Source organism: Schistocerca cancellata, chromosome 3 (genome assembly GCF_023864275.1).
Source record: "Schistocerca cancellata isolate TAMUIC-IGC-003103 chromosome 3, iqSchCanc2.1, whole genome shotgun sequence".
NCBI lineage: Eukaryota > Metazoa > Arthropoda > Insecta > Orthoptera > Acrididae > Schistocerca > Schistocerca cancellata.
In genome coordinates this window covers 400,825,619-400,840,406 of record NC_064628.1, presented here as the reverse complement: position 1 = coordinate 400,840,406, position 14,788 = coordinate 400,825,619, and the positions used below count along the sequence as shown (strand labels likewise).

General features: G+C 42.6%; 1 protein-coding gene across 1 annotated transcript in view; it reads right to left on the bottom strand.

Moving 5' to 3' along the window:
• Positions 1 to 14,788, bottom strand: part of LOC126175141 (parafibromin) — a 77,041-nt gene that overhangs the window by 10,889 nt on the left and 51,364 nt on the right. The window contains exon 8 of the mRNA XM_049921701.1: positions 10,050 to 10,279. Coding sequence (XP_049777658.1) covers positions 10,050 to 10,279 — 230 coding nt within the window. The remainder of the gene's footprint in view (positions 1 to 10,049; positions 10,280 to 14,788) is intronic.

Below are 14,788 nucleotides of genomic sequence, written 5' to 3'. Positions count from 1 at the left end.
GTGAGGTGATATGCTCTGGGCAATTAGAGGTGTTGGTCAATAAAAGTCGGAATTCTTTCAGGGGAGGAAATAACCATGTACAAATAGTGTTCACGATTGTTGGGTTTGTGGATTTTGGATAGCATGTAGATGGTTGGTGTGCGGAGTGTCATTGGGGTTAGGAGGGAAATGGGTTCAGGGAAGAGGTTTTGGGAAGCGTCTAAGGCTTTAAGCAGGGATTGGAGGCTATGTTGGATTCTGGGATGGGATCATTTTGGCAGCATTTGTAGGTAGAGGAGTCAGTCAGCTGGGAGAAGCAAGGCAAAGAAGTGGTTCCATTACAGGGATCGGGAGAAGGAGAGTAGGCCTTTGTCAAGTTCATGATGGTTAAACTTGTGTGCAGGGCTGAAAGAGAAGCCATTAGATAGGACTTAAACTTCTGTACAATTCAGGCCTTCAGTGGAAAGGTTAACAATAGTGTTTTGGGTTTGTTGGGGTCTGGATTTCATGGAGTGTTGGCAGGAAGTTTTGAAGGATGTGGCAAATTGAAAAGGTCAGCTAGGCAGGGTATGGGTACGATGAAGGGTTGATGAGAGAGTTCATTGTGGGTAGGATAGGTGTTGTTGAGTAGTGGCACTCCAAGACAGGGGTAGGATGTCAACAGGTTGGACAATTTAGGGAGGTGGTGTCTGGAATGATCTTGTAGGTGTTGTATGCCAAGGGTTTCAAGTTTGGAGATGTGGTGTATGTAGTTAGGATTGCACAGTAACAATATCTTGTGGAGGGAGGTGTGGTGTTTCTGGGATGTCATTGCCACAGATGTGTGTTCCTGCAGTACCAGATTTGTGAGGATAGGGACTGGCAAAATCTGAAAGGTTGAAGGTCGTTGTAGAAGGAAGGATGCGGTACACAAAAGCCCAATATCCTGAAGGTGTCACAAGTGCCTTCACAGATACGCACTACACACCAAACAGATTTCCCATGCCCTATCCTCATGTATCACCCCCCAAGAATCAGCTACAAAGACACCCCCCCCCCTCCCTCATCACTCAATATCTTCCTGGATTGGAACAACTGAACCATATCCCTTGCCAGAAATATGACTATCGTCATACCTGGAAATGAGGGACATCCTACAGATGTCTCCCCCCCCCCCCCCAACTTAAACTTAAAGCAGTATTCTGTCACCCACCACCCACCCAACATGCTGGTTGATCCCTATGTAATTTGTGCTCCCAACCTCTTGCCTTAGGGATCATATCCCTGTGGAAGATGCACACGCAAGATCTCCCCAATCTACACTCAGCATGTGCTACTCCAGTCTTGTCATGAGGGTATCTTACCCTGTCAATGGTAGATTCATTTGTGAAAGCAGCCATGTCATATACCAACTATGCTGCAATCACTGCACATCTTTTTATGGCAATATGACAACCAACCAGTTGCCCACCAGAATTAATGGCCACTGCTAAACTGTAGCGCAGAATAAAGTTCATTAGCCAGTGGCACAACATGCTGCTGAGCACAATATGCTCTACGTCAGTGACTGCTTCACAACTGACCATCTGGATCCTTCCATCCTACACTAGCTTTTCTGAACTACACAGATGGAAGTTATCCTTACAACACATCCTTTGCTCCCACAACCCGTGTGGCCTCAATCTCTGCTAACCTACTGTCTCTCCCCCCACCCAACAATAAGCATTTCTCTGTCCTGTCACCCCCTCCTAATCCATGTCTGACATCACCCTCTTCGTGTGTGGTACCTCAATGGCTCCAGTGCTGGTACATCACATGCCTAGCCTGTGCAACTGGCACTGCTCCCTCCCACATCACTAGCCAGCAAACTTACTGCCTCCCTCTCTCCCTCTGAGCTGCTAGCTACCCATCCCCAGCCCCTGTTCCTGCCTCCCACCTCCCTCGCCATCTGCACTCCCCACCTGATACGACCTTAACCCCACCCCATTCCATCTGCCCGCAATCCCGGCATTGTGTGTCCAGATGGTACAATGTAGGCTCACAAGTGTGTGTGTGTGTGTGTGTGGGGGGGGGGGGGGGGGGGTGAAGACATGCATGCTAGCATGACTAAGGATGAGTCGGTATTGAGATCCTTTTTCAAAATGCTTTAAATGCCGTTTTTCCATTCAAAATTAGTGTTTCTGATCCACATAAACATTCTGTTTTAATTTTTTGTTTTGTAAAGTCTTGTTTTTTTGTGTTTGGTGATAAATATCTTCTCACAGTAGTTTTACTTTTGTTTCAGTTCCACTTTCCTCAATGGTTTCACCGATTCACAGAGATATTAAGTTATGGAACTCATTTAATTTTGTCACATTTGGTCTCCGAGACACTATTCATACTATTTGTTAAGTAGTCAAAGATTTTTGTGTTTGAACATCTCACTCCTTTCTGTGCCACACTAGGCTAAGCAATGGACAGTGTAAGTCGTTTCTCTGCCTAGTATTATACTAACAAATGTATGTTTATTTTTTAAATTATGCAGCTGACTTGACAACAACAAACTTACAAGGGAATACATGTACTGTGAGGCTGTGGTCACCATCACCATGGCAAAATGTTTGTAAGGTGATGTCAACAAGAGATTCTAGAATGGGCGCCATGACATTCTTCCATTCGCAAACCATCTTCTTCCTAAATGAAATTTTGTTCCAGAAAATCACACCATGAGATGGTAGCAAATTGAAACAGGAAACATAGCTCAACTTCCTTACATTTTCATCCTCGAAATCTGCTATTACACACAATGCAAAAGACGCAAAGCTTACACACATTTAAGGATAGCTATAACTTATGACTTTTGAGTTAAAAAATTTTTAATGTTACATTTCATTTATTGATTCCCCCCTCAAGCATCACTTCTAACAATATGGTCAGACCCTGAGCAGAACAAAAGTGCACACACTGTGTTAATATTTATATTCAGTGATAATGTCCATTGTCAGCAAAGAGAGCTGTTTCAGTTTAATGGTTATATGATGGCAAGTCATTTACAAACGACAAGAAAAAGTGCACTCAATACAGATACATGTGTTATGCATGTAGTGATTATTTCTCACTATTGAAGGAGGTGTTTCACTGTGTAGCCTCCTGGGTTTCTTAATGTGGCACTGTACACTCTTTTCGTTGAATAGAATGAAAACCAGTTCCCAGTAAAATGTCTGATACCACAATATTTGAGCTTCTCTAGTAGAATGCTATAACCTGCACAATCAAATGATTTTGACAAGCAAAGGAAACTACCAATTAACAAGCATTTGAAAAAGTTAGAAATTTCTGCCTGTTAAATGTCAGGTTAGCTTTGTAATAGACATGGAGAAGCTGAATTTAGTCTTCAGATTTGAGAAAGCAAGTCCACTAGATGACACTGCTAGAACATTTTCAATACCAAATAGGCTAAGACTTATTTAAGGTAAGTGTGAAATGAAAAGATGTTTTGTTGCTGAAACAGTGCCCCTCATAATATGGAGAAAATGGAATTCAAACACATCTTTTGGACCATCCATAATGACTGTGTACAAAAGACACTGAATACATTTCAATAATCACCTTCTGTTTATTATTTAATTTTCCTCACAGCCATGCGACTGGATATTAATAAGAAGCAGTCCCATTAGCTTGTATACTGCACCATTAGAGTGAAAATAGACACTGTGAACAATTACTTGCTTATGAACTGAAAGTGTTGTTAACATATGTGGACGTGCTCAACGACAGAAATGAGTAATTCTGTAATGAAGACCAATACTGAAACCTGAATGGTTGTTGGGTTACGCTGACAGCAGATCACACCATTGTGCTGTAGCTTCTCAACTTCACCCATGTTGTTGAACACACACTGCTGTTCAAATTTTTGCACCACAGGACTATTAACCTCAGGGACATATACAGGTCTGTGCCAAAACCAAAATTATAAATGGAATTTCAGTAAAGAACTGTTATGAAATAAATTCAATCCAATAACATGTACCCTGCATAAAAACTCAGCCACATCAATCTACTATGACAGAACTCCCAAGTTGTTTTTTTTTTTCTCCTCCATGTAGGACAACTACTTTCTATAATGAAAAATGACCAATTTATAATCCTTAGTGAAAATTTACTAAAGATTGGGAATGGAAACCATATTTTCTATTTTTCACTATATATGCTACTTGAGCACGCCTACATGTATGACTCAACTACTTCTCCTTAAGCATTAGTTAATTCTGATTAGTCAATGAAAGTTTGAGCCAGGTTTGGAGGCATGCTCCTACAGTCCAATACCTAAGGCTACTGCTGGCAAAAAGTACAAAATCTGATTCCTCCGGTTCCCGATAACTAAATTTTCATTGTTGTCAATTAGATCTTTCCAGGTATGTAATTTGATGACACTGATCATTATTTAATCTGCAGTGAAATTGGGATTGTGAGGCCGAAAGTGCAGGAGGTCAGGTCCATATGTAGGAGGATAAGAGTGGAGAAACTTCAGGATAAGGAAATCAGGCACAAGTACATAACAGCAATCTCAGAAAGGTACCAGTTAGTTGAATGTACTCAATTACAGTCATTGGAAAAGGAATGGACAAGGTACAGGGACACAGTACTAGAAGTGGCTAAAGAATGTCTTGGAACAGTAGTCTGTAAAAGTAGGATGAAGCAAACAGCTTGGTGGAATGATACAGTCAAGGCAGCCTGTAAAAGGAAAAAGAAGGCGTATCAAAAATGGCTACATACCAGAACCCAGGTAGACAGAGAAAGTTATGTTGAAGAAAGAAACAAAGCCAAACAGATAATTGCAGCATCCAAGAAGAAATCGTGGGAAGACTTTGGAAACAGGTTGGAGACTATGGGTCAAGCTGCTGGAAAACCATTATGGAGTGTAATTAGCAGTCTTCGAAAGGGAGGTAAGAAGGAAATGACAAGTATTTTGGACAGGTCAGGAAAACTGCTGGTGGATCCTGTGGATGCCTTGGGCAGATGGAGGGAATATTTTGAAGAGTTTCTCAATGTAGGTGAAAATGCGATCAGTAATGTTTCAAATTGCGAGGTAGAATGGGATAGGAATGATGATGGAAATAGGATCACATTTGAGGAAGTGGAAAAAATGGTCAATAGATTGCAGTGCAATAAAGCAGCTGGGGTGGATGAAATTAAGTCGGAACTCATCAAATACAGTGGAATGTCAGGTCTTAAATGGCTACACAGGATAATTGAAATGGCCTGGGAGTCGGGACAGGTTCCATCAGACTGGACAAAAGCAGTAATCACACCAATCTTGAAACATGGAAACAGAAAAGACTGTAACAACTACAGAGGTATCTCTTTAATCAGCGTTGTGGGTAAAATCTTCTCAGGTATTGTTGAAAGGAAAGTGCGAGTATTAGTTGAGGACCAATTGGATGAAAATCAGTGTGAGTTTAGGCCTCTTAGAGGTTGTCAGGACCAGATCTTTAGCTTACGGCAAATAATGGAAAAGTGTTATGAGTGGAACAGGGAATTGTATCTATGCTTTATAGATCTAGAAAAGGCATATGACCGGGTTCCTAGGAGGAAGTTATTGTCTGTTCTACAAGATTATGGAATAGGAGGCAAACTTTTGCAAGCAATTAAAGGTCTTTACATGGATAGTCAGGCAGCAGTTAGAGTTGACGGTAAATTGAGTTCATGGTTCAGAGTAGTTTCAGGGGTAAGACAAGGCTGCAACCTGTCTCCACTGTTGTTCATATTATTTATGGATCATATGTTGAAAACAATAGACTGGCTGGGTGAGATTAAGATATGTGAACACAAAATAAGCAGTCTTGCATATGCGGATGACTTAGTTGTGATGGCAGATTCGACTGAAAGTTTGCAAAGTAATATTTCAGAGCTAGATCAGAAATGTAAGGACTATGGTATGAAGATTAGCATCTCCAAAACGAAAGTAATGTCAGTGGGAAAGAAATATAAACGGATTGAGTGCCAAATAGGAGGAACAAAGTTAGAACAGGTGGACGGTTTCAAGTACTTAGGATGCATATTCTCACAGGATGGCAACATAGTGAAAGAACTGGAAGCAAGGTGTAGCAAAGCTAATGCAGTGAGCGCTCAGCTACGATCTACTCTCTTCTGCAAGAAGGAAGTCAGTACCAAGACTAAGTTATCTGTGCACCGTTCAATCTTTCGACCAACTTTGTTGTATGGGAGCGAAAGCTGGGTGGATTCAGGTTACCTTATCAACAAGGTTGAGGTTACGGATATGAAAGTAGCTAGGATGATTGCAGGTACTAGTAGATGGGAACAATGGCAGGAGGGTGTCCACAATGAGGAAATCTAAGAAAAACTGGGAATGAACTCTATAGATGTGGCAGTCAGGGCAAACAGGCTTAGATGGTGGGGTCATGTTACACGCATGGGAGAAGCAAGGTTACCCAAGAGACTCATGGATTCAGCAGTAGAGGGTAGGAGGAGTCGGGGCAGACCGAGGAGAAGGTACCTGGGTTCGGTTAAGAATGATTTTGAAGTAATAGGTTTAACATCAGAAGAGGCACCAATGTTAGCACTGAATAGGGGATCATGGAGGAACTGTATAAGGGGGGCTATGCTCCAGACTGAACGCTGAAAGGCATAATCAGTCTTAAATGATGATGATGATGATGAGGCATGTAACTGCGATGTCATGTTTTATAGACTGATGTTTGAGACACTGCTGTAAGTGGCTTTCACCAGAATGGTGTATTGAACACTGGACCAGTGATACACCGAGATCTTTACATACTGTGTTCCCATCCTGCTCCTAGAGTCAGTTTGTCAAGAATTTCATTGAACTCTATTTTGATTTGATGGCAGGAGTGATGGAGTGGGTACTGTCACCCTTTACCGACAGTTTTTATTTTACCAGGTGGTTATAATTAAACTGTCCATATTTAACATGTTATAACATGAAAACTAATTACCGTATGAGTACCAAACTTGGTAGCATTAATGTCCAAAGTATACGGTGCACGATTTCTATGCGTCACAGTGCCACTGTCCAATTGCTACTGTGGTCACCATATGCTGTAATTGCTACTGTGGTCACCATATGCTGTGATCAGTCATCGTGATTCATAGTCTCACACATATGGCCAGTCACATGTACACTTGCTGACGTGTCAACATGAGCTTGGCCAAAGGAGCGGTGCATTATTGGTGAAGCGCTGTTATCAAAACAACTGTAATGCTGCATCTGCAATTCAAAAATATCACCGGCTGAAAGGATTACAGAAGTGTCCTCTTTCTCCACCTGCTGTGTCATGGCTACATCATCATTGGCCCATTATGTTTTGAACAGGTTGGCACTCAAGGACCAAAAACGTGAAGTGAGACTGGCCAGCGTTACTATGATATGCTTCGCAAGCATTTCATACCTGCTCTATAGGAGGGAGACACATTGAACTCAACAGATTTCATGCTAGATGGGGTCCCAATGCACATTTGGAAACAAACGAATTATCAGCTGAATGTTTCCAAATGCTTGGCTGGTATGATCACCTGATCTCACTCCCTGTAATTTCTGGCTGTGGTGCTAGCTGAAGGACAGGGTTTACCAGGGGAACATTCACACATGCTGATCTGAAGCGTAGCATATCGAGATGTAGCCAGCATACCTACAGACATGCTTTGTTCTGGTGTGCAGAACAAAATCCTGTCCTTTCAGACTCTTCTGGACACTGATGGGCACCATATTAAGGCCCTTTTGTAGCAGTAATGGTACCGGTATGTAATGGTATGATGTACCGTAGCAGCAAATTAAAAGTGTTTCAGTAGAATTGATTCTGCATCCTACCTTCCAAACTTCACAGAAGCTCTTCTGCAAACCTTGCAGAACTAACACTCCTGGAAGGAGGAATATTGTGGAGACATGGCTTAGCCACAGCCTGGTGAATGTTTCCAGAATGAGTTTTTCACTGTGCACCAGAGTGTGTGCTGAGATGAGCCTTCCTGGCAGGTTAAAACTGTGTGCCGGACAGACTCGAACTTGGGACCTTTCATATCAGTGCACACTCCGCTGCAGTGCGAAAATCTCATTCTGAATTAATTTCTATGTTATAATATGTTAAATAGGGAAGTTTAATTATAACCACCCGTTACGTATTGCCAATGGCTATAAAATGGAACAGTGACATAGAATTTTGCTGTTGCAGTTCCCGGTGATAGCCTCAAATTCAATTAACTGACTTGGAATGTGAGCAAAAGAATTGTTCCTTATTTTAGTTTATTTGTTGTTACTAATACAGGTATCAAATTGTCATTCTGCACATTATTCACCCAGACCTCACTCCGCAGTCCCATGTGGTACAACATACCACAAAGTACTTAACAGCAAAGACTAGATACATAAGTGGTTAAAAATGATAATCTAACTATATATAAAAAACAACATGCAAGTTTCTCCAGGCAAACAAAACTACATCACAAGTAGTAAAAATTTAAATGTCTCTGTAAACCTTTGACAGGAATTTAAAAAAAACAAACCACTAAGTAATTAAAATTTGGCCCCAGCAGTGACATGATTATGTAAGCTATTTGTTGAAATGTTTACTGTAAGCACAAATCAAATATGACAGAATTTATATTTCTCTTTTATTTTTCCCATAAATACAAAATGAAACGGTAAATGTGCAATGTGCAAGCTACACTGGACATTAAAGAATGTGCCTGCATTGAAATATTACTAACAAAACTGATAAAACACAATTACAAATGTATTTTACATGTACAGAAATACAGTTGCATCACCACAACCACCTTTCCAATCACTACATCCACACATATAGGCTAGTTGAATCTGGGTGAGGATGCAGCTCTGTGCAAAATACTGCACAAAATACTTTGTTATATCTGTTGAGATTAAATTTTTTTAATATCACCACTAGCCCAAAAAATTTATATCCAAATATAAATGGAACAACGAAATATTATGAAGAGGATAGACTGCTACTCACCATATAGTGGATCGTTGAGTTGCAGACATGCACAACAAAAAGACTGCTAAACAAGTAAGCTTTTGGCTCAAAGGCCTTCCTCTGAATTATACCGCTGGCTGGATGGCTGGCTGGGTGTGGAGTCTAATTCAGAAGAAGGCCTTAGGGCTGAAAGCTTACTTGTTTAGTAGTCTTTTGTTGTGCTTATCTGCAACTCAACATCTCCACTATATGGCGAGTAGCAGTCTACCCTTTTCATAGTATTATCATTATTCCATCCAGGATTTTCCACTGTTCAAGTATAGGAAAACTGTGACAATCAGTTACTTGCAGCTCGATGTGGCGACACTGATTCTTTGCGAGCATTTACTTGCTTATCGAAATTGGCGTGTACACCGTATGAGACAGGAGACATGCCACAGACATTCAAAAGAACTACCGGTCAGTTTCACACTTCATGCATCCAAAATGCTGGTCATAATAATGTACAGAAGGTTAGAAATGAAAATTGTGGAACTAATAGTTGAGAGTCAATTTGGTCTTAGTACATGTAAAGGCTGCTCTGATACTACACTTACTAATGGAAGCAAGGCTTGGAAGAAAAAAAAAAAAAAAAACTGACACACTTTAATTGGATTTGTCAATGTAGGAAGAGGTAAGGAGGGGAAGGGAAGTACATGTCAGAACAGGGTATAAATGGGAAATGAAAGAAGAGAAGAAATCTGAAGGAAACTGAGTGTGAAGGAGACAACAGATGAACATAGGAGGGAACAGAATAGAAACTATGAAATAAAAGTGCTGCTCGAAGTGATTTCATTTAAGTAATGCAAGGAGTGAAGGGGATCACCCACTGTATAATTGAGGCATTCAGTGGTGTACACACACACACACACACACACACACACACACACACACACACACACACACACACACAGACTATATACTATTTTGCTGTACTTGCAAATGAGTCTTGAACACACACACACACACACACACACACACACACACACACACACACACACAATCCTAAGCAACTACATCCTCCAAGTGCTGCAAACTATATACTATTTTGCTGTACTTGCAAATGAGTCTTATAAATGGAAAAGCAAAAATACACTGGTTCACCTTTTGAAAATATTTCAACGGGGTTACCACCCCAGGGCCAGCCCTTGAACTGCCACGAAGGCCCCATAACGAAAACTGCCACTACGCGATCCCAGTCAGCATTGGTGAGCTTTTGTGGGTTGTCGATGACACGGTATGGTACAGTTGTAGCACCTTCCTTGCGACGCTGGAGGAGGACTTCGTTGTCACGTTTGGCACCCTGAAGTTTCTTCTCCTCTGTGCTCAAGTACCTGTAGCAATAACAATGAGAAATGTGTATAGATACTAACATTTCCAGACTTCACATCCAACAGGCAATAGGCATAATGACATGCATGTATTGTATAACACAACATACTGTATTTACCCAAGTATATGACAAACCTGAATATAAGACTCCCCCCCCCCCCCTCCCCTTTTTAAGAGACTCCTTGAGAAAAAAATTATTTTTTAACATATTCTTACCAATTAAAATTATAAGCTTTTAGTGATGTGTAAGGTGTCTGCCTAAAAAGTTACCATTACTCCTAAACATAACCCATCTCAATTCAAAAATAATAGCAAAGTGCATAGCTACATTTTGATTGATTGATTGATTGATTTCTTTATTAATCCGTGTAACAATTTACATTGTGTGGATTTCGTCAGCAAAATCATATACAATACAATATACCTACAATTATACATATAAAATTTGTATTTACACACATTTTTGAGGTATCTTAAATTAGTTTTATATCCTTGTGTAATTTGTAATTTTCTTATAGTACTGTACAATTTTGATTTCATATTATAATTATTTCCTCATGTATTACAATGCAGGCTACTTTAATTACACTACATGTTTTAATTCAGATAGTCCATTACTGCGTAATAACTTTTATTTAATAAAAAAAATTTTAGTTTTGTTTTGAACTGTCCGATTGTGACACTATTCTAAGTTAATTCTGAGTCTGGCACAGGAATGTAGTACTAAAAACACTAGTACACAGGGCGCACAGCATCTCAGACGCAGAGAATCTGCCCCAGGAATTGGAACACCTCAAAACCGTGTTCCCAAAAACCGGGTACTCGGAATGGCAGATCAGACGCGCTCTCCGTCCCACCACCACAGCACAGCTTGTGGAGACGGATGAAATCACGGAAGAAGAGGTAGCCACTGCCTTTATTCCGTACAATGGCGCACTATCGGGGAAAATTGTCTGTATATTAGAGAAACACTGTTTAAAACCATCTTTTGCCTGCCCAATAAAACACGGGCATTACTGGGAAGTGAGATAGATGACCTCGGTTTGAGGAAGGCCAGTATATACCAAATTCCCCGTGAGTGTGGGAAGATTTATATCGCACAAACAGTACGCACCATCGAAGATTGTTGCCGAGAACATCAAAGGCACACTCAACTGATGTACCCAAATAAGTCGGCAGTAGCAGAGCACAGTTTGTCAGAGAAACATGAAATGGATTATGAGCATACCAAGATGCTGGCTCAGACCTCTGGGACAGCGATATAAGGGAGGCTATCAAAATTCGCACCAGGGAAGATCTTGTCAACCAAGATTGCAGCTACAATCTCAGCAAGGCTTGGGACCCAGCACTGAATGTAATTAAGAAGACTCTCAGCAAGAAGTACGAACTGGCGACCAGGGCGGACGTAGCAAGCACATCGACACTACGACAGATTCCGATGCCCACGTCTTCATGACTGCCGGCGCGCAGGCGCAGACGGCAAAGAGAGCGGCCCGCAGAGGGAGGGGATTTCAATCGGCCGCCCGCCCTTAGGAGCTCAGTTCGTCAGCGCACCTGACAATGGCGACGTGTCTGATTGCTGAAATATTGTGCCTGTTGGCCACTATGAACCGGCAGTATACGCGTGGACTGTTCGAGCATTAGAAAGGCCTGTTTTCTTTTGTCCAGCAGGCAGTGAGAAAATACACGTTATCAGATCGAGAAACCACACCAGTCTTGGGTACTATTCGTAATAACGGCTTTTTCAATATTGGACGACATTTAGATTTTTCACGTAGGAAAACGTTTGACGAACTTTGATGAGGTAATAGATTCTTTTGCAGGAAATCACACCACGTAAAGCTGTAGCTAGTGTGTGTGTGTGTGTGTGTGTGTGTGTGTGTGTGTGCGCGCGAGTGTATACCTGTCCTTTTTTCCCCCCTAAGGTAAGTCTTTCCGCTCCCGGGACTGGAATGACTCCTTACCCTCTCCCTTAAAACCCACATCCTTTCGTCTTTCCCTCTCCTTCCCTCTTTCCTGATGAGGCAACAGTTTGTTGCGAAAGCTTGAATTTTGTGTGTATGTTTGTGTTCGTTTGTGTGTCTGTCGACCTGCCAGCACTTTCATGTCGTAAGTCACATCATCTTTGTTTTTAGGTGTGTGTGTGTATATATATATACTTACTTAAAAAGTAAGATGATGAGACTTACCAAACAAAAGCGCTGGCAGGTCGATAGACACACAAACAAACACAAACATACACACAAAATTCTAGCTTTCGCAACCAACGGTTGCCTCGTCAGGAAAGAGGGAAGGAGAAGGAAAGACAAAAGGATATGGGTTTTAAGGGAGAGGGTAAGGAGTCATTCCAATCCCGGGAGCGGAAAGACTTACCTTAGGGGGAAAAAAGGACAGGTATACACTCGCACACACACACACATATCCATCCGCATATACACAGGCACAAGCAGACATTTGTAAAGGCAAAGAGTTTGGGCAGAGATGTCAGTCGGGACGGAAGTACAGAGGCAAAGATGATGTTGAAAGACAGGTGAGGTATGAGCGGCGGCAGATTGAAATTAGAAATTAGCAGAGATTGAGGCCTGGCGGATAGCGAGAAGAGAGGATACGCTGAAGGGCAAATTCCCATCTCCGGAGTTCTGACAGGCTGGTGTTAGTGGGAAGTATCCAGATAACCTGGACGGTGTAACACTGTGCCAAGATGTGCTGGCCGTGCACCAAGGCATGTTTAGCCACAGGGTGCTCCTCATTACCAACAAACACTGTCTGCCTGTGTCCATTCATGCGAATGGACAGTTTGTTGCTGGTCATTCCCACATAGAACGCTTCACAGTGTAGGCAGGTCAGTTGGTAAATCACGTGGGTGCTTTCACACGTGGCTCTGCCTTTGATCGTGTACACCTTCCGGGTTACAGGACTGGAATAGGTGGTGGTGGGAGGGTGCATGGGACAGGTTTTACACCGGGGGCAGTTACAGGGGTAGGAGCCAGAGGGTAGGGAAGGTGGTTTGGGGATTTCATAGGGATGAACTAAGAGGTTACGAAGGTTAGGTGGACGGCGGAAAGACACTCTTGGTGGAGTGGGGAGGATTTCATGAAGGATGGATCTCATTTCAGGGCAGGATTTGAGGAAGTCGTATCCCTGCTGGAGAGCCACATTCAGAATCTGATCCAGTCCCGGAAAGTATCCTGTCACAAGTGGGGCACTTTTGGGGTTCTTCTGTGGAAGGTTCAGGGTTTGAGGAGATGAGGAAGTGGCTCTGGTTATTTGCTTCTGTACCAGGTCGAGAGGGTAGTTACGGGATGAAAAAGCTGTTTTCAGGTTGTTGGTGTAATGGTTCAAGGATTCCGGACTGGAGCAGATTCGTTTGCCACGAAGACCTAGGCTGTAGGGAAGGGACCGTTTGATGTGGAATGGGTGGCAGCTGTCATAATGGAGGTACTGTTGCTTGTTGGTGGGTTTGATGTGGACGGACGTGTGAAGCTGGCCATTGGACAGGTGGAGGTCAACGTCAAGGAAAGTGGCATGGGATTTAGAGTAGGACCAGGTGAATCTGATGGAACCAAAGGAGTTGAGGTTGGAGAGGAAATTCTGGAGTTTTTCTTCACTGTGAGTCCAGATCATGAAAATGTCATCAATAAATCTGTACCAAACTTTGGGTTGGCAGGACTGGGTAACCAAGAAGGCTTCCTCTAAGCGACCCATGAATAGGTTGGCGTTCGAGGGGGCCATCCTGGTACCCATGGCTGTTCCCTTTAATTGTTGGTATGTCTGGCCTTCAAAAGTGAAGAAGTTGTGGGTCAGGATGAAGCTGGCTAAGGTAATGAAGAAAGAGGTTTTAGGTAGGGCGGCAGGTGATCGGCGTGAAAGGAAGTGCTCCATCGCAGCGAGGCCCTGGACATGCGGAATATTTGTGTATAAGGAAGTGGCATCAATGGTTACGAGGATGGTTTCCGGGGGTAACAGACTGGGTAGGGATTCCAGGCGTTCGAGAAAGTGGTTGGTGTCTTTGATGAAGGATGGGAGACTGCATGTAATGGGTTGAAGGTATTGATCTACGTAGGCAGAGATGCGTTCTGTGGGGGCTTGGTAACCAGCTACAATGGGACGGCCGGGATGATTGGGTGTGTGAATTTTGGGAAGAAGGTAGAAGGTAGGGGTGCGGGGTGTTGGTGGGGTCAGGAGGTTGATGGAGTCAGGTGAAAGGTTTTGTAGGGGGCCTAAGGTTCTGAGGATTCCTTGAAGCTCCGCCTGGACATCAGGAATAGGATTACCATGGCAAACTTTGTAATTAGTGTTGTCTGAAAGCTGACGCAGTCCCTCAGCCACATACTCCCGACGATCAAGTACCACAGTCGTGGAACCCTTGTCCGCCGGAAGAATGACGATGGATTGGTCAGCCTTCAGATCACGGATAGCCTGGGCTTCAGCAGTGGTGATGTTGGGAGTAGGATTAAGGTGTTTTAAGAAGGATTGAGAGGCAAGCCTCTCTGCTGGAAATATCACTTTGC